Below are 20,327 nucleotides of genomic sequence, written 5' to 3' on the forward strand. Positions count from 1 at the left end.
GTTTATAAATGCTACTAATACTGTTTTCTATAATCCGAACTAATGAACTTTTCAATAAAAAGAGCAAGTTAATGTTTAAAAGTGATAATTGCTATATTAAGAAAATAATTAATGATCGAGGCGCATGGAAATCGATAATGGTTGAGTGCAATTGATATAAAAATGCATAAAATATTATTACAAAATTATAAGGTTGTTATTGGTAGTCTGAATGTAAAGTAAAAAAAATTCGCTGCGGACAGGATTCGAACCTGTGCGGGTAGAACCCAATGGATTTCAAGTCCATCTCCTTAACCGCTCGGACACCGCAGCCGATAGGGGCTACACGACGAAATAGCTCTGTTTAACCAACAGGTGTTTTGATGTCTACTATAATTTGCATTTTAAACAAAAATTTTACTATAGATACATTTTTAACTTCCTTTAATATTTTTATACTATTTTATTTTATTTTTTATTCATAAATAGGAATTTTCCCTTCAAATATCAGTAGTTACATACAACAAATTATAATAATAACAACAACCACAACAACAACAACAATAATAATAATAATAATAATAATAATAATATACGGTAGTATATATAAGGAATTCTACGGGAAAAATACACTTTCTTGACTTCAGAAACGGTGAAAAAAACTGTTGAGACACGCGGCCGGACCACTTATTTTCTAACTGCACATGTTTATAACAATGCAAAACCTCGTTCCAACATTGAAAAAGTGCCTTGTGACACGGTTTTCTCGGCCATTCAAGTCCATCGAAAAATAGCCATTGTTTAACGGAACATACCCAATGAATCACAATTATAATATTACATTTAACAATTTTAATATCTAGGCAATTTGTTGCTTCCTTCATATTTAAAGTTTCGCAGATATTGTAAGCACAGTTATGAATTTGCGCACTTTTTGGATTGTTACTGCAAATCACTGATAAGAATAAGATGCAAGGCTAAACTTTAATTATTAATATTTTGTTTTTAATGTAAAATCCGCATGCTCAACACTTCTAATTTCTTACATTTGCTTCTTATTACATTTCTTACATAAGATTCATCTGTAATGTGATACTATTTTAATTCGTAACGTTGAGAATTATCACCAATTCTTGTGACTTATCAACCGAAAGGTGTTATTTTAAGATGGCCTCATTTATGTAAAGCATTTTTTGCATACATTTTAAAAGATGCTTTATTAGAAAATTGAGTTGTTGATTTCCTATGCTATTTTGTCTTACTAAATCCTGAATTTTATTTTCAATTAAAATATAAATTTATATCCCATAGCGTGTCACTTTGATTTTTTAGAAATCTGATTATAGTTATAATAATATGTATATCATGTTTTTTAAATTAATTTAAGATATGGGCATGAATAAAATTTTATTTATGATAATAATTTTTTTTGATCAGCATTTTAGACCTAAAAGTGGAAACTACTTTATAATTCTACGTTATTGCAGAACGCTTTTTTTACGTGTGCGATTTATCAGAATAAAAGCAATTACATTGCCGCTATCTACTTATGTTCTTCATGCGAAAATAATTTTGACATATTACTGTCTAACTTTGTGAAATTAAATATGCTTCATTACAAAATATTATCTGAATCATCACATATTTGAATGAGAAAAAGGTATGTACGAAACGATATCCGGAACCTATATTCACACGCACGCATGATCATGTTTAATTATTAAAATTCAAATTCACGCTTGACTCTCGATTAAGCAAGATATTGACTACTTTTGTTCGGTCATCAATCGGTACAATCAGAATATTGAAAGAGATCGAGACAAACTTTAATGAAAAAGATTTTCCAATTTCAAGTCGAGCATTAACAATTCGGGTTTTTAGCGACAGCAGCCCTATGAAAAATTCCATAACTAGCCCATTTTGATGATAAAAGATAGGTACGTACTTATCCACACAGCTTTTCTCGGAAATTATGCATTTAATTTTTCTACACAACTTATTGTATGTACAAGTACATCTTTAGAAACACATTTGGTATGAACCGTTATAAGCGAAGCATACTGAGTTAAAAATGAGTTATATTTTTTAAATCATCTATTTAGTGCAAGAAATTGTTTTTTTTCTATGTTATTGGCGGAATGAATTACTTAAATGATTTTGATAAATCGATTGGCAATTATTTTCCAAATTAAAGTACGATTAAACCATATCTACTTATCGATCGCGGTCCTACCATTATGCTTTGAATTTGCTCATTAACTCGCAGTGTATGCTTTACTTTTTCATTATATAATATTTAAGTATGATGTATGCTGTCTACTTTTATATTCTAATGAATGTATAAAATGCTAATCTGAATAAAAATTGAAGAAAACATTTATTTATGTTGTTATAACGAATATTTACCTTCAAGTTTTCATCAATTTTCAAATTGTCTAATAGGAGAGGAAAGCGGAATACTAAAAACACACATTTAATTTAATTAATGTTTTATTAGATAAAATGTACAATTGTCTACTATACGTTTAAGAAAGCTATTTCGTTTAATCGTCTTTACACAGGAATTATATTCTTGGTATACAATTATATATATTTATAAAACAAATCCTCCATTGACTAGAGTATATTTATAAAAAGGATCAGTATAGAAGAGCTTAGAGATGAGTATAAAAAGTAGAGTAGAAAAGTTTTCTCGCACAGACAATTTAATTCGAGACCATCACCCCGAAGAAATTAAAACAAACTAACAAGTCGAAAATCAGACCTCTCGCTGACGCCTAAGCGAGTGTCCACATCCGACCACTCAAACACATACAATATATAATAGAGAGAAAGCTTTTCACATTCGTCATTTATAATATATAAAATATAAAAATGTAACCCTGAGTGAGAGGAAGTACTACTATATGCGTTGTAAGAAAATGAATAAGGAGTTTGGGATAGTTAAGTCACTGGAGGAGATGCACTCGAAAATGCCGGAACCGCAGAGCTGATGATTTATAGGACGAGTAACCACCAGCTCCACAGCGCATTTTCCCCACATTCGCCTATAATTATAATTATTATAAAATTATGTTAATTATAAAGTAATTATTAATATCTAAATGTATATCTTAATCTATAGATCATATCTTTTTCGTTTTTTTTTTAATTTTTCGTAGATATGTTTAACTTATGAAAGGTAGTAGTCAGGTGAGGGTTCGGCCACCGATTCAGTGGTGAACAGGGGGTTGGGGAACTCTGGCGGGTGTGGCAGTGGTCCAGCAGTCTTTGGCTGGCGTCGATACGCCATCAGCCAGCATGACACAGCAATAGCCACAGCGACTAGTGCCAAAAGTGCCGTGATTATAAGCGAGATTATGAAGCCGACCATGGAAACACAAACTTCCTCGGACAGTCGGGGTGCAGGATCTGCAAAGACAAAGCGACATTTTTTTTATAAATGTGAATGATGGCTAACTAATAACAAATAATAAATGAATAATTTAAGTATTAATGAATGGCAATGGCCCATTAACTTACCGTTTGGTTGGTAAAGCGAATATTTATCTTCTCGTCGCTCGATAGTCACGATGGAGTTCGAGGTGACGTTTATGTTTCCTCGCTCGTCTCCTATAACATTATCAGGTAAGCTCAGGGCGGTGTCGTTCGAACTTGAAGTATCCCTACGCCTTCTGCCAAAGGCATTGTATCCTCTGCAATTAACCTGTAAAAACGATCAGAAAACATGTTTAGCTTGTCCTTGATGGATACAGAGCTATTATAATACAAGAGTGCATTATGCAAACATTTCTTACCGGTTGACATTTTCCAAAGCACACTCGAATGTTACACTGGAAACGAATGTTGTCGCTGCTTGGGAATTTGAACGCGTTGAAATTGGCCATTAGAGTTTGCGTTTCAGGATCTTGCTCCCATTCGCCAAAGATCGTTGGATCTGTGGCGCATCCATTTTCATCCGTTACTACGTATTCATTCTCTATCTCGTTCTCGGTCGTTTTAGCAACGCAAGAACGAGCAAATCCTCCATAGATCGCTGTAAAAAACCAACATTGTTAAAAATCTAGGGTCAAATATAACTTTCATCATTGCATCGTTGGTAAGTATACTTACATGTAGGACTGACGTCAACTTGCAACTTCAGACCATCTCCGATTTCAGCTTGGCTGATTTCGTTTCCGCTCTGACTAACAATCTTCATTCTACAAGTGGGCGGAGGTCCGGTGTTCGCTATCGTACCGGCAGTCGTCATCATCGAAACGTTAAAACCGAGAGTGATGTTCTGCTCTCCGATCTGGTACAGACACTTGATGCTGTAGGCTTGGGCGTTGTACGTCATGAGTTTCTTATGCCTCTGAATGACCAAGGTGAAGCTGGCCACTCCATTGACGTGTGTCAGTCCACAAGTGCCGAAGGATACCTTGAACTCTTCTGTTACCGGATGTTCTTTCAAAAATGTCAGATCACGTCTACATTGTTCATCAGAGCTGTAGTGCTTCACGTAAATTATGCCATTGAAGGCTTCGCCTTGTCCGGATAGAGTGACCAAAACTCCGTCCGACAGACACTTGACACTCATCGATTTCTTGAAGTCCTCGAATTTCTTAGCTGTAAGAGAAGATTCGATGTTATTCGTATAATTATTGGTGTAAAAATATAGTGTTTTGCAATGATTAGAATTTTGAGAAGGATGCCTACCTCTGCAAATACCGTTCTCGTCGATCATAACTCCAGCCTCTGGGTAGCATGGTATACATATTCCCTTGTCATTCTTCGCGTGATTAGGTGGACAAATGCATTCGCCGTACTCATTACGAATCTGGCCCTTCTCTAATTGACAGACTGAAAAATGTACAAAATTTGCGAATTTAGCGTCAAGCCTGGCAAAACTAATGATGTTTTTTAAGAATACAAAAAAATACTCACTTGGTTCACAGATCTCAACGGCGTTTCCGCGATAATCGGGTAGACAATCGCAGGTCATTGTTCGCACTGGATGTGTGTCCAAGACCTTACATACGGCGTTTACACCGCATGGATGAATCTCATCACACGGGTTTACGCATTTTCTGTTGATGCAGGCTTGTTGAGATGGACACTCGTCATCGCTTCGGCATCCAACTGTAGGCGAAAATAAAGCAATGAGTAAATGTAGACTTATTTTTTTTCTTTAAAGTCATTCGACAAGTCAGTTCACAACATACTTGGTATACAGTTGGCCAGTTCCGTGCCGACATAGCCCGGTGGACAGGCGCACTCAACAACGTGGTTGTAAACGTTGCACTCAGAGTCCGGTGAGCAAGGGTTGGCAGTGCACGGGTTCTCGCAGCGCTCGTTGATGCAAGCCTTATCGGATGGGCAGTCGGTGTCACGGCGGCAGCCGACAATTGGTGCGCAAGCGACGGTTGGGTTGCCGCTGAAGCCCGGAGGACACTCGCATATCGCCTTGTGACTAATGCCGTAGCACTCGGCGTTCTTACCACAGACCTCGAGCGATGGTGAGCAGGCTGGCACGCAGTTCCGCTGAATGCAGACGTGAGTGCCTGGGCATTCGTTGTTCGATCGGCATATGCCCACTGAGGAGAGAAATACGATATGTTTAGTATACAGATGTTGTTAGACTGCAATTTTTTTATTTATAAATATACTTAAGACTCTACTATTGAATTAAAATTAAAATAAAGATCTTTATAAAATATTATACGATGCATACCTGGTACACATTCGATGTCAGGATTGCCGTCATAGCCAGTAATGCAAGAGCATGTAGGCTTGTGATCTCTAACGTGGCAGATGGCATTAGTGCCGCAAGCACATGGGTCTTTGCAGATTGCATTGACACAAGCTCGATCAGATGGACAGTCGCTGTCGCTCTTGCACTCGACCCTAAGGATCGATTTGATGACTTGACATGTTCCACTTCCGCTGCTGATGTAGCCGCTCGGGCATATGCAGACCATCGTACGAACTGGCAAGCTAGGTAGAACCTTGCATTTGGACGGTTCGTAGCATGGCTGGATAATGGTGCAAGGGTCCTGACAACGCTGGTTCAGACAAGCCAGTTGACTTGGGCAGTCACCGTCTTCGCGACACTCGGGCTCTTCTTCCGGTACACAAGCCTCGTACGGGTTGCCTCTGCAATTTTCATGGTTATTAGTTAATTTATTTATTCGTAGAACTTACGAAATCTTAAATCAGCTGAACTGAAAATAGAACATAACTAAACCCAACAAATTGCTTACCTGTAGTGAGGTGGACATCTACAGACAGGAAGATGGTTCCTGACGTGGCACTCGGCCCTGTGCGAGCACTCGTTGTCTCTCAGGCAAGGATTCACGCACTGCATATTGACACAGGCGTGCTCACCCGGACAATCGCTGTTACTGTAGCAACCGATAACTCTGCAGCTGAGCTGAGCGTCACCGTGATATCCAGACCTACAGCGACATTCAGCCGCGTGGTTGGCGACATAGCACTCAGCGTGTGGTCCGCAGACGTCCGAGAGCAGACACGGGTTGACGCAGTTGTTATTGACACAGGAGCGGTCGGAAGCACACTCGGAGTCGCGCCTGCACTCGACGCTGTGACAGCCGACGTCGGGATTACCCTCGTAGCCTGGTTCGCACGAGCAGATTGCGCGATGATTCTTCACGTGGCAGACGGCATTGGCACCGCAGCTGCACGGTTCGCGGCACTGGCGATTGATGCAGGACTCGTTGTCGCTGCAGTCGTCGTCACTCGTGCATACACCTTGGTTGTGCAGTTGAACTGTGGTGGCAAAGAAAAGTGTGATCAGCAATGAATCTAATACTAAATATAAATACAAGTATTTTGCAGCATGAATAAAAGCGTCGCATACTTGGTCTACATATTCCTTCGGAGTCGGTGATCCATCCAGTGGGACATACGCACACCATGGTCCTGACCGGCACGGTGTCCAGTACGTTACACTTAGCACCTTCCAAGCACGGCCTGATAGCGGGGCAAGGATCTTGGCACCTCTCGTTGATACACGCCAGCCTGGACGCGCAGTCAGAATCCTTCCTGCACTCAGGTTCGTCAGCCGTCTCGACCACTCTCCTCTCACAGTACGAGAAGGGATTGCCCAGTGGCATGTTCTCTGGGCAGCGGCAAGCAGCGACGTGGTTCGATACGTAACATATAGCGTTTTGAGCACAGGGCGATTGGATAGCGCAAGGGTTGACGCAGCGCGAGTTCTGACATGTCAGGTCGGATGGACAGTCGTAATCGGAGGTACACTCGGCGCGCTCACATAGCACCTCGGGATTGCCGAAGTAGCCAGGATTGCACTTGCAGTTGGCGCGATGGTTGTGGCCGCGGCATTCTGCGTTCAGTGCGCAACGGTTATCCAGGATGCAAGGACTGATACACTGGTTGTTGAAGCAAGTGTCGGTGTACGGACAGTCAGTGTCCGATTCGCATTCCACTGTTAATGAATAAAATAAATTTTTAAATAATCCTGTATATTTATTCAACAGATTATTAAGAAGTTCAAGAGAGTGCTTTGGTACTCACATTTAACGCATCCAAGTTGAGGGTTGCCGGAGTAGCCAGGTTGACAGACGCATGCTGGATAATGGTTCGTCACCGTACACTTGGCGTTTGGTCCGCAGTTGCAAGGGTTGATACAGAGTCCGTTGAAGCAAGATTCCGTTCCAGCACAGTCGCTATTGGATCGGCATTCCGCCACAATTGCAGGTGGTATGCATTCGACTTTAGCATCACCCATGTAATGATCGGGACACTTGCAGACGGCAAAGTGCTTGTCCACGTGACACAGAGCGTTGACTCCGCACACGTCGCTCGTGACGCACGGGTTCGTACAGAGAGAGTTGATGCATTGCCTGTCATTGCTGCACTCGTCGTTGGAGTAGCACTCGGGATGAGGTGGTGGTATTGGAATTATTGGGACCAGAGAGCACTCGATGTGTGGGTTTCCGGTGTAATCGGCAGGACACAAGCAGTTGCCGTTATGGAACGACGATCTGCACTGCGCGTTGAATCCGCACTGAGTGACATGACAAGCATCGATGCAAGTTCCTCTCAAGCATTTTTCGTTGTCCTTGCACTCGTCGTCGGCTGAGCATTGTGGGCTGTACACTAAAAATCGAACAAGAGATTTGGTAAATTGTTCGAATCGGCTGTGAAAATGATCGTGTATTCTCGTATTTTGTTGCTTACCGATCTTTTTGCATTTGCCGCTGATATCGATCACAGTGTCCGGTGGGCACTGGCAGATCATTGTGCGAACGGGCACAGTGGCGAGGACGCGACACTCTTGCTCTTCGCTGCACATGTTGGAAAGCGCGCAAGGGTCTTGGCAAATAGCGTTGATGCATGCCTCCAGCGAAGGACATTGCGTGTCCTCGGTACACTCTGGTTTTGGAGCTGGATTTTTACCAGAATCTAAAAAAAGAACAAATGCATTTCAATGTAGTTAATAAAAAAATTTTTCTAAATATAAATCAAAACACGTCGTTTTACTTACCGACACACTCGACGAAAGGATTGCCGAAGGTGCCAGGTCTGCAAGTGCATCTAGGTTGATGTCCCCGAGCCTCGCAAATAGCTGCTTCAGCACAGCTGTCCTCGTCGCAAGCTGGCCTGCAGACTCTGTTGAAGCGCTCGCAGATCTCGTGGTCAGCGCAGTCCTCATTGTACTGGCATCGCGCCATCGTACAAGCGATCCTGGCGTCACCCTGCGTACCCGGTGGACACGAGCATTGTGCTCGGTGAGCCACCGCGACGCACTCGGCGCCTCGCCCGCAGACGACGTTGTCGACCAGACAAGGAGTCACGCAGACGCTGTTGCGGCAGGCTTTGTCGTACGGGCAGTCATTGTCAGATTTGCACTCAGTCTCGAAGCACTGTACTTGCGGATTTCCGGCCAACCCTTGCTGGCAGTGGCACGTTGGATGATGCTGAATGGTAATGCACTCGGCGTTCAAACCGCATCGGTTGTTCATGCAAGGGTTTTGACAGATGTTGTTGATGCAGGCCTTTTCAGCTGGACATTCGGCGTTAGATCTACATTCTGGATGAGGTATACTGTCGGGGTTGCAGTCAATGTAAGGATCTCCAACGTATCCAGCAGCGCATTCGCAGATGTGTCGATGGTTTGCCACTCGGCATTCGGCGGTATGCGCGCACGGGTTAGCGAGACAAGGACTGACGCAGCGTCTGTTCAAGCAGGCCATGTTCGACGGGCACTCAGAGTCCGACTGACATAGAACGTCCGTGGATGTATCGGCTAAATATAATATAATAAAGTTAGTGATTTCCCAAAACAGTAGTCGTAATAAGTCAGAAAAAAGAAATATTTTTTCAGCGATGATTACCTCTAACACAGGATCTTGTAGCGTCACCGACGAAATCTCTTGGACATTCGCAAATCATGGTTCTCATAGGCAATGTATCAATGACTGTGCACTTAGCGTTGGGTATGCACGGCTGCGATACCACGCATGGATTTTTGCAAACGCTGTTAAAGCAAGCTAATTTGCTCGGGCAGTCTGCATCGACCTTGCACTCTGAGTAATCAACGTCTTCTGCAAGGAGATAATAATAATTTTTTAGAAAAACGCTCATTAGATAAATACAATACTCAGTTAAAAAACAATCACAAACTAGAAAATTAAACCTACCTTTGGCACATTTCAAGTAAGGATCGCCGATGTATCCAGGTGGACAACGACAGGTCGCTCGGTGATTAAGAACATGGCATTGCGCTCCGGCTGGACAGTCACAAGGACTAACACAACGCTGATTCTGACAGGCGAGATTGTAGGCACATTCGCTGTCGCTGGTACATTCGGGTCGTTCGCAACGTTCGTAGGGATTACCCAAGTAGCCATCTTGGCAGTAGCAACGTGCTTTGTGGTATCCGTCGACTTGGCAAAGCGCGTTAACGCCGCACTGAGTGATCAGGCAAGCGTCGATGCACTCGCTGTTGATACAAGACTGGGTCAGCGGACACTCGTCGTTGCTGCGACAGCCAACTGAAAAGATTTTTGGTTAGTTGGATTATTATTTATTTATTTATTTATTTATTTTTTTGAAACAAGTAAACTTGAAAAACAATGCGAATAAGTTAACTATAAGTGTATTGTAAGATACTTACGCTCACGGCAATACTGATGTGGGTTTCCAGTGTATCCTTCCTCACATACGCAAATAGCACGGTGAAGTTGGACATGGCACTGGCTGTTCTGACCGCAAGTGTCAAGCGTGCAAGGACTGACGCACTTCTGATTGAAGCACGTTTTGTCGTTCGGACAGTCGGAGTTGTCGGTACACTCTGGTCTCGGTACTAAAAGATTACAATGAGCGCAAAGATTTAGTTTATCTCCTACTCTTGGCCAGAAAAAAAAAAACGAATGAAATTCAAGAGGAACTAAAAACTCACGATATTCGTTGGCAATTCGGCACTCGAGATGCGGGTTACCCGTGAAACCGCTGGAACATGAGCAGACAGGCTTGTGGTTGATGGCACGGCACACAGCGTTGATACCGCAAGCGCCGATGCAGGGATCGCGACATTTCTGCGAGAAGCAGGCCATATCACGTGAGCAATCGTCGTTGACCACGCACTCGGGATAGATACAGGTGGCCACACCGTTGCGCACACGGCATTCTCCGTTGCTCGAGCAGGGGCTCGGATTGCATGGGTCAGGTTCTGCAAATAAATTGATGTTTCATATATTTTATTTTCGGATGTTGTAGAGGAAAAACGCACCGAGCTAATAGTTTCTTTAGTGAATATTTTTTAAACGAGATTTCCTAATATATATTACGATGAATTTGAGTATGATAAGCAAAGTAGTAGTATAAGTAAGGCATGGCCAGGCATTGCTCCTCAGACTTTTCAGGACATACCACGTTGTACAATTGTATTTTCAATTAGGAATTCAAATGAAACTAATCAAAAACATGACCAAATTAATCACTGTTTGAACTAAAAATAACTAATAATAACGTACTCGTGTAACTAGTAAAATTGTGTCAAGCAAAGCCTACCTTCTTTGACGAAGCACTCGATGAACGGATTGCCAACAAGCGGCGTCGGGCAGCTACAGAGCGGACTGTGGTTGATGGCTCGGCAGACGGCTCTGAGGCCGCAGATGTTCTCCTGGCAAGGATCCTTGCATCTGTAGTTGTTGCAGGTCTTGTCTCCGGCGCAGTCGGAGCTGAGCACGCACTCGGGATGGCATCCGGCCACGTCCGCTGGGTCGCCCAGCAGTCCTGGCAGGCAGCGACAGATCGCCTGGCCGTTGACGTTCTCGCAGGTCGTTTGAGGTCCGCAGATGTTGGGTTGACACGGGCTCGCTTTCGGTTCTGTTGAAAGGTTTCCCAAGATTAATTTCAACAGTTCCCATCTACGAAAATGAATGCTCGAAGGATCTCGTGACAAACCTTCGATAGGCGCTCTACAGATGGTGAACGCATCGCCGACGGTCGGATATGGACACGAGCAGATGGGCACGTGGTTCGAGACGGTGCAGACAGCCCCCAAACCGCAGGTGCCGGCGCACGGGTCCTGGCACTTGTGCCTGAGACATGCCTGCGAGTTCGGGCAGTCGGTGTTGGCCAGACACTCGGGGTAGCAGCCGACGTAGGGGTCGCCCCGGTGGTCGGGCAGACACTCGCAGACGGCGCTCTCGAAACGCTCGCGGCAGTAGGTGTTGACGCCACAGGGCGACGGCGAGCACGGGCGATGCGGCTGTGGCACCGGATCTGGTTCTGCAAAAGGAGGCAGCACGGTATTTGAAATCTGAGTTGTGATCAGGGGGTAGAGGGTTAATCCGAGCATGCTCGAGCATCTTTGGTGGTCTGGTTGCGCTTTTGTACAGGTGGTTCGTATCGTTTCATTTTTTTGTGCACTTTATTGCGTGGGGAGATATTTTTTAAATTGTGTATTGTATTGACAGTGTAATAATGATTTTTTAGTATAATGAAAAAAAAAACTAATAATTTATATATGGTACAAATGTTGTGGAATGCATACAGTGTGGGATGTATCGTAGACAAAAATAGACTAATATAAATAAAAAGATTTTTTAGACAGGAGGATGTTCACATTGGTAAACGATGTTTCGATTGCATAAACAATTTTCTTGCAGCAATGAATCGTTTGGAATTTACCATTCATTGCACTAGAACTGCACAGAACGACACCAAAGATACTGGTAAACTAGATTATGTAAACACTAAGAAGCAACTTAAACTAATTATATACAAGCGAACAAATTTTGACATGCAAATGTAGACAAAATATGTACACAATATTTACACACAAATAAATACTTATAATAAATCATTATGTATAAAAAGTAAACAACATGCAATAAACTGAGAGTATAATATGTATATAATCGTAAAGAAACAAGAAAGAACACAATTTCAAAGAACGTAGGCATGCAATAAGATTCTGTACAACGATAAAACTCAAAGAAGAAAAGTGTGCGCGCGAATAACAAAACTAAAATACATCAATCTGGAACAATAAGAAATAAATACGGGTATCGGTTCGCATGAACACAGCACAAATTTATCAATATAAATGGCAAATAAACAAATCTTAAGAACTATTAATACGGAGAAATAATAAAATACGAGGAGCTGTCCTCGCTAATGAGGCTGAAAAATATCCTTACGTTTGGCGAGGGCACAGGCAACGTAGGGGTTGCCCTCATATCCGGGTGGGCAGAAGCATCGGGCCTGATGGAGGGCGGCAGTGCAGAGGGCATTATTGCCACATTGGCCGGGACAGGGGTCTCGGCACTTGAGCCCCGAGCAGGCTCGGTCGTTCGGGCAGTCGCTATTGACGTAGCACTCGGGTCGGCAGTCTTGGTTGCCCGTGCCCAGGTAGTCGGGCAGGCAGGAGCACAGGGCCGAGGAGCCGTCGGCCGAGGGCCTACAGCGACTGTTGGCGCCGCAGGGCGACGGCTCGCACGGATTCGTGGGCCGAGGGTCGGGTCCAGGTGGCACTTCTAGATTCGTACAGCAGAGGTTCCAGTTTCGCTTCTTTCTCGTATTCTGCCTCGGGAGACTTTGGTGCGCTGCAGTGCTTTCGGTTACGCTCGACGGAATATTTCCAAGACTATGTAGGTATACGTTTCGAACAAAACAATTGTCCGAAATATTCCAGGAGCCGAAGCGCTGTTCGCACCAAAATCGCCGGATCCAATGATTCTCGAAATTCGATTACTTACTCATGGGTATGCAGTTGGTGAACGGGTCGCCGGTGTACTGGGGCGGGCAACTGCAGATGGGATTGTGGTTGCGCACCGTGCACAGGGCATTAGGAGCGCACGAGTTGGCGCAAGGGTTCTGGCAGCGCTGGTTCACGCAGGCGCGCGTCTGTTCGCAGTCGGAGCTCGTCGAGCACTCGGGCCTACAGCTGGGTGGTACGCCGAAGTAGCCCTGGGCGCAGGAACAGGAGGCCTGCGAGCCGAACTCGCGGCACACACTGTTCGGGCCACAGGGCGATGGAGAGCACGGCTTGGGATTGTCCGCTTGTTCTGAGATAGGGAGCAATGGTTTTTTAGAATTTTTTTACTCTTTGGTTCGAGGATTTGGTGGATGTTTTAAATACTACAAGGGACATTTGAACAAGGACTGGAGAGCGTAAAACTTTGAAAGGTCTGACTAGGCGTGGATCTTACTACTTCTGCTACTTGGACTTGTGGTTAGTTGTAAAACATTTTCACTCGAACTGACGACGTTGTAGAGGTAATGAATACGAGATGTTAGTGTAAATTTTCTCATATAGCATACCAGAATGCATTGAGTTACAGGGTACTAAAATTATGAAAAAGGCTTAAAGTAATAAAAAAAAACTTACTCTTCACATTACAAAGGGTGAACGGATCGCCCTCGTAATTGTCTAAGCAACTGCACGTGGGAATGTGGTTTACAACAGTGCATTCTGCGTTTTGACCACAGATTCCAGGGCAGGGATCAACGCACTTATAGTTAATACAGGCTTTGCTTCGAACACAGTCCGAATTCTGGACACACTCGGGTCGGCAACCTTGGTATGCGTCACCAGAGTATTCGGGTATGCATGTGCAGATTCCGTTATTGCAAAGGGCGTTGGGACCGCATGGCGATGGATTGCATTTGTCCACTGGGACTGGGTCAGCTATAAAATCAGTCATAGGTTTTGGTTGTTTTTCAAGCTTGCATAAATCATCACAGGAATAATTGGTTAGTCTAATTCTTAACAAGTAACTAGATTTTTTTGATTAAAATTTGCTACTTTGCACTTACTCTTCTTTTAAATCGATAAAGAAAAAAAAGTTAACAAACGTAACTACAGAATTTCGTTGAGTTAAAGTGCGTTTGAGGGACTTACATATTGGTGGTTTAGGATAACAGTTCGTGAAGGGATCGCCAGTGTAACCCTCTATGCAGGAGCAAACAGGGTTGTGATTGACGACCTGACAGTTGGCATTAAAGCCACAAGATCCCGGACAAGGATCCCTACATTTCTCTCGGATACAGGCTTGGTTGCTATTACACTCTGAATTGATTCGACACTCTGGTCGGCAATTGGGTGGTGACCCTATGTAATCTTGGGAGCAAGAGCAGGAAGGATATCCGCCAGCGTCTTGACATATCGAGAACGGACCACATGGAGATGGTACACATGGGTTTACAGTTTCCGGTGGAGCTAGAAGTGGATTTTTAGTTGTAAAATGGAATTAGTTATACAAAAAATTCAAGCAATAAAAAAACAAAAAAAACAACATTTCGCAGGTAGGAAAACTTACTAGGTGCACTGAAACATCGCACAAATGGATCACCAGTTTGACCAGGTGGACAACTACAGATCGGACTGTGATTGATGGCTTCGCAACGAGCATTTTGACCGCAAACTCCAGGGCAAGGGTCAACGCATTTTTGGTTTATGCAAGCTCGGTTGGCAGAACATTCCGAGCTCACAACACACTCAGGCCTGCAACCGTTCGGGCCTTCTACGTTGGGTGGTAAACATACGCAACTTGCTTTTCCATTGACACTGCGACATTGACTGTTGGGACCGCATGGCGAAGGTATACATGGGTTCGATTCAGGTGTTTCTGTGATAAAAGTATTACATTTTAAGTAAACAAATTTCTGAATAATCAGCTGGCAATTTAAGGCGGGAAAATAAAAAAATTATAATAGAATCGATGCTTACGTATTGCAGGAACAAAGCTACAGTAACGGAATGGATCTCCGCTATAGCCAGGCATACAACTGCATATTGGCAGATGGTTAACGACTTGACAGATTGCGTTTGTACCGCAACTACCAGGACAAGGATCGCGGCATTTCAGTCTGTTACAAGCTAAGTTCAACGAACAATCCGAGTCGACCGTACATTCGGGACGGCAACCTTCGTAGGGATTTCCGTAATAATCTGGGAAGCAAGTGCAAGTGGCTACGCCGTAAGACTCGCGACATACCGCATTGGGTCCGCAAGTGGATGGGAGGCAGACTTGTTCATCATTTGGTTTCGGAGTTGGTACTAGAATATTAAAAAAAACCATATACATTAGTATCGATTGTTTCCTGAAAGATTGGTCGTTCATTCGCCAAAATTCGATGCTTACTTATTTCCTGAGTACACTGAGTGAAGGGATCGCCGGTGTAACCATTGGCACAGCTACAACTAGGAGTGTGACTAATCACTCTACATTCCGCATTCACGCCACAAGAGCCAGGGCAGGGATCTTTACACTTATAATTAATACAAGCTAATTGACTAGGACATTCACTGTTGCTGGCGCACTCGGGCCTGCAGTTCGGGGGCGAGCCGACGAACTCTGGCAGACAAGAGCACGAGGGCACGTTATTCACTACCCGACATTGTGATCTAGGACCGCAAGGCGATGGCTCGCAGGGTTTGTCTTGCGGGGGAGGTGTTGGTGCTAAAATTAAAATCGTCAGTTTTACAATTGCAAGGTCAGAATAAACAATTTTTACACGAGAATGTTGTTCTTTATTCTTACGTATGGGTATGCATCTTATGAATGGATCACCGGTGTTCTGGGGTGGGCAACTACAAATGGGCGAATGATTGACTACGTTGCATCGAGCCGCAAGGCCACATGAACCTGGACACGGGTCCGAGCACTTGAAGTTGAGGCAAGCTCGGTTCTTCGGACAGTCAGAGTTTACGACGCACTCTGGCCTGCAGGAAGGAGGAGTACCCGAGTAGCCAGGTATACATGAGCACACGGCTTGATTGTTGTTCTGGCGGCACACGCTGTTCGGTCCGCAAGGCGATGGATTGCATACGTCCGTAGGTGTTTCATCTGAAATAAGTTTTTGTTTAGGGTGAATTTCATCCAGTAAATCTACTGTCGAATGATCATGAAAGTAAAGCGTACCTCGCATGGGTATACATTGAGCGAATGCATTTCCTGTCATGCCAGAAGGACAGCTGCACATAGGCAGATGATTCACGACAACGCACTCTGCATTCGAAGCACACGCGCCCACGCATGGGTTCGCGCACTTGTTACGTATGCAGGCCTTGTCGCGAGTGCAGTCGGAATTTTGTACACACTCTGGTCTGCAACCCGAGTACGGGTCTCCGAAGAATTCTGGCAAGCATGAGCATCTTCCGTCATTACATTGAGCGTTCGCTCCGCAAGGATTTGGTGTACAGTTGTCTTTAGGAATAACAGCTAGAAATATAAATATGTTTGTTTAAAATTTGATCATCATTTAAATATAATATAAATCTATACCAATAAATTGTCCTTTTTTATTAAATATAATATACTTCATTTTTTATAGGGTTAATACTACATTCATATTTTTACCTCACAAGCTAAAAATATAAGTAATTTCATCACAATAAATTTATCGATATCTATCGCAACATATGAATATCATTAAAAAAATGAATTAAAAAAATTAATAGAAAAACTGACTAGACTTCAAAATATTTGGGATGAAAAACTTACGCTCCGGAAGAGGTTTGGGACTACAGTTGGTAAATGGATCACCCGTGTAACCTTCTGCGCAAACACAAACAGGTGTATGGTTGACAACAGAGCAGCGTGCATTCAAGCCACACGAGCCTGGGCACGGATCTCTGCACTTTTCTCTTATGCAAGCTTTGTCGCTTGTACAGTCAGGATGGATCGAGCATTCTGGTCTACAATTAGGTGGTATGCCAATGTAGTTGTTGATGCAAGTGCATACTGGACTATCGTTAACAGCTCTGCACAGTGCGTTTGGTCCACATGGCGATGGATTGCAAGGATCTTTGCTTGGTTCTGATTCAACTACAGGATAAAAAATTATTAGTTTTATTTTACGTAAAACCTCAAATCGTTTCTGTTTTTCAAAAATCTCACCCGGTGCTTGATAGCATTGACGGAATGGATCTCCAGTCATACCACTTGGGCAGACGCAGATCGGACTGTGATTGATAACCTTGCACTGCGCGCTGTTTCCACATGCACCTACGCACGGATCTTTACATTTCTGATTGATACAAGCCAATGCGGCACTGCATTCTGAACTCAACAAACACTCGGGTCTGCAATTTGGTGCACTTCCGATAAATTCTGGTTGACATGTGCATATAGCTTGTCCGTTATTTTCACGGCATATGCTGTTCGAACCGCAAGGCGATGGATTACATGGGTTCACTGGTGTTGGAGCTACAATATTTTTATCATATTTATTAGTCTGGTAAAAATAACACAAATAGAAGTTTGAGGCTCTACATTGATACTTACGCTCATCTTGTCTATCGAAATTGCATTGCGCGTATGGATTTCCAGTAAAACCTGGTATACATGTGCAAAGAGGCGAGTGATTGACAACTTGGCAAACTGCGTTTGATCCGCACCTGCCAGGGCAAGGATTTTGGCACTTAGATCTGATACATGCCAAATCGGATGCGCAGTCCGAATCCGATATACACTCTGGGCGACATCCTTCGTAAGGATTGCCAACGTAGTCGGATAAGCAAGAGCAAGAACCTGCTCCGTTAAACTCTTTGCAAACAGCGTTTGTTCCACATGGCGATGGTACACATGGTTGTAGTGAAGCCACTGTAAATTTTAAATTAAAGGTTATTTCATGCACGCTTAGGCTCCCTTTGTGATAATTTGTATTATTATCAAACTTACGTTGTTTCTGATTACATTCGACGAAAGGATCGCCGTTGTAGCCTTCCAGGCAAGTGCATGACGGTATGTGATTTACTACTCGGCACTCTGCGTTTGTTCCGCAAGAGCCCGGGCAAGGATCTGTGCATTTCTGATTGATACAACTCAATGACAGGCTACATTCGTCGTTGTTTACACATTCGGGTTTGCAGTTCGGAGGTGAGCCTAAGAATCCTGGATTGCAGGAGCATGAACTGCTGCCGCCATTTGTTACTTGACATTGTGCATTTGGACCGCAAGGTGATGGTACACACGGGTTTTTCGATGATTCTGGTACGTCCATTGCTGCAAGTATTTGCAACGTAAGTCGAATTGCTATTTATATTAATTAATAACGTTCCATTGATATTTGTAAAATTATACTTACGCATCGGTAAGCACCGAACAAATGGATCGCCAGTCAGAGTTGACGGGCAACTACAGATAGGGTTGTGATTGATGACTTGGCATTGGGCTGAAATACCGCAAGAACCAGGACATGGGTCTCTACATTTCTGACTAACACAAGCTTGATTCAGAGGACATTCCGAACTAACTAAACATTCTGGTCGGCAAGTCGGTGGACTGCCTATGAAACCAGCCGCACAAGAGCAAACGGCTTGTCCGTTTATTTCTTGGCATCTGCTATTTGGACCACATGGCGATGGTACGCATGGTCTCTGAGGTGTCGTTTCTGGAACTAAAAATTTTCATATTTTACAATAAATCAAGCTTTGTCAATTCGAGGTAAATATAAATTACACTTCAAAAATACGTACTGCTTAATGCACTGCATGTTAAGAATGCATTTCCAGTAGTGCCCGCTCGACAACTACACATGGGTGTATGTTTGATAACGGTGCACTCGGCGTTGTATGCGCAGACGCCAGGGCATGGGTCTTGGCATTTCCTTCTTATACAAGCTTTATCGAATGAACAATCAGAACTTTGCACGCACTCAGGGCGACAACCAATGTATGGATCTCCCAGATATTCGGGTAAGCAAGTGCAAATGCCGTCTCTGCAGTTTGCATTTGATCCACATGGTGAAGGATTGCAACGATCAGTTGGAATTGGTTCAACTGCAAGTAATATTCATCGTTTAGTATTTGAATGCAGACATTTATCTTATTACGTAAAATTTAATAGCAAAGTTAAACTTACTTTGTTGTGGTTGTGGAGAACAACTTGTGAACGGATCACCAGTGTATCCTTCAGGACATGTGCACACTGGTATGTGATTGATCACAGTACATCTAGCTCCAACACCGCATGATCCAGGACAAGGGTCTTTACATTTTTGTCTTATGCAAGCCAGATTACTGACGCATTCCGGATTGATTGTACATTCCGGTCTGCAGTTAGGTGGTGAGCCAATGTAGTCGTTCGAACAACTGCAAGCAGGTACACCACCAACGTTTCGGCAAATGGCGAACGGGCCACATGGCGAAGGTACGCAGGGATCGACTGGACCTGGTGGCGACACTGGAGTTGGAGGAATTTCGTAACATCTCGTGAATGGATCACCAGTGAAGCCATTATTGCAGCTGCAGATCGGACTGTGATTTATAACGTTGCATTTCGCAGCAATGCCGCAAGAATTCGGGCAAGGGTCAGCGCATTTGTTGTTGATGCATGCCATGTTTGTTGGGCATTCTGAACTGACTGTACATTCGGGCCTACAGAACGGCGGAGAACCGACGAACGTAGGTGAACATGTGCATACGGCTTGTCCGTTCGACTCGCGACATTGGCTGTTTGGACCACATGGAGATGGATTGCACGGTTGGACTGGTTCTGGATCACGTTGCATTTCTGGAGCGCAATAACGGAATGGATCGCCGGTGAAGCTCGCTTGACAAGTACACGTTGGTAGATGATTAATCACGTGGCACATTGCATTCTGTCCACAAGTACCAGGGCATGGGTTCTGGCATTTAGAGCGTATGCATGCTCTGTCGGATGGACAATCAGAGTTAATCACGCACTCTGGTCTGCAACCCTCGTAAGGATTGCCGATATAATCTTGCAGACATGTGCAAGCTCCAGCTCCGTTCTGTTCACGACATTCGGCATTAGATCCACATGGGGATGGTACACATGGCGTTACCGGCTCTTGTTCAGTTGATGCCACTGCAATAAAGATTAGTTTTTAAACACACCGATCAG

General features: G+C 43.7%; 1 protein-coding gene and 1 non-coding gene across 2 annotated transcripts in view; both read right to left on the reverse strand.

The window, feature by feature from the left end:
- Positions 1-230: 230 nt before the first annotated feature.
- Positions 231-312, reverse strand: TRNAS-UGA. Its single transcript has one exon. It is a non-coding gene; the product is annotated as a tRNA-Ser (tRNA).
- A 2,139-nt stretch (positions 313-2,451) lies between these two features.
- The window catches only part of LOC100116128, a 71,411-nt gene continuing 53,535 nt past the window's right edge, over positions 2,452-20,327 (reverse strand). The window contains 34 exon segments of the mRNA XM_032597509.1: positions 2,452-3,390; positions 3,502-3,685; positions 3,777-4,015; positions 4,093-4,587; positions 4,678-4,821; positions 4,906-5,100; positions 5,184-5,555; positions 5,693-6,114; positions 6,222-6,747; positions 6,839-7,426; positions 7,516-8,100; positions 8,182-8,406; positions 8,489-9,250; positions 9,339-9,548; positions 9,645-9,998; positions 10,121-10,309; positions 10,406-10,675; positions 11,017-11,334; positions 11,413-11,739; positions 12,654-12,989; positions 13,212-13,520; positions 13,844-14,143; positions 14,357-14,674; positions 14,775-15,083; positions 15,185-15,514; positions 15,600-15,917; positions 15,999-16,304; positions 16,380-16,679; positions 16,962-17,285; positions 17,358-17,666; positions 17,745-18,464; positions 18,547-18,858; positions 18,938-19,240; positions 19,323-20,291. Coding sequence (XP_032453400.1) covers positions 3,152-3,390; positions 3,502-3,685; positions 3,777-4,015; positions 4,093-4,587; positions 4,678-4,821; positions 4,906-5,100; positions 5,184-5,555; positions 5,693-6,114; positions 6,222-6,747; positions 6,839-7,426; positions 7,516-8,100; positions 8,182-8,406; positions 8,489-9,250; positions 9,339-9,548; positions 9,645-9,998; positions 10,121-10,309; positions 10,406-10,675; positions 11,017-11,334; positions 11,413-11,739; positions 12,654-12,989; positions 13,212-13,520; positions 13,844-14,143; positions 14,357-14,674; positions 14,775-15,083; positions 15,185-15,514; positions 15,600-15,917; positions 15,999-16,304; positions 16,380-16,679; positions 16,962-17,285; positions 17,358-17,666; positions 17,745-18,464; positions 18,547-18,858; positions 18,938-19,240; positions 19,323-20,291 — 12,407 coding nt within the window. The 3' untranslated portion in view covers positions 2,452-3,151.

Source organism: Nasonia vitripennis, chromosome 2 (genome assembly GCF_009193385.2).
Source record: "Nasonia vitripennis strain AsymCx chromosome 2, Nvit_psr_1.1, whole genome shotgun sequence".
NCBI classification, from domain to species: domain Eukaryota; kingdom Metazoa; phylum Arthropoda; class Insecta; order Hymenoptera; family Pteromalidae; genus Nasonia; species Nasonia vitripennis.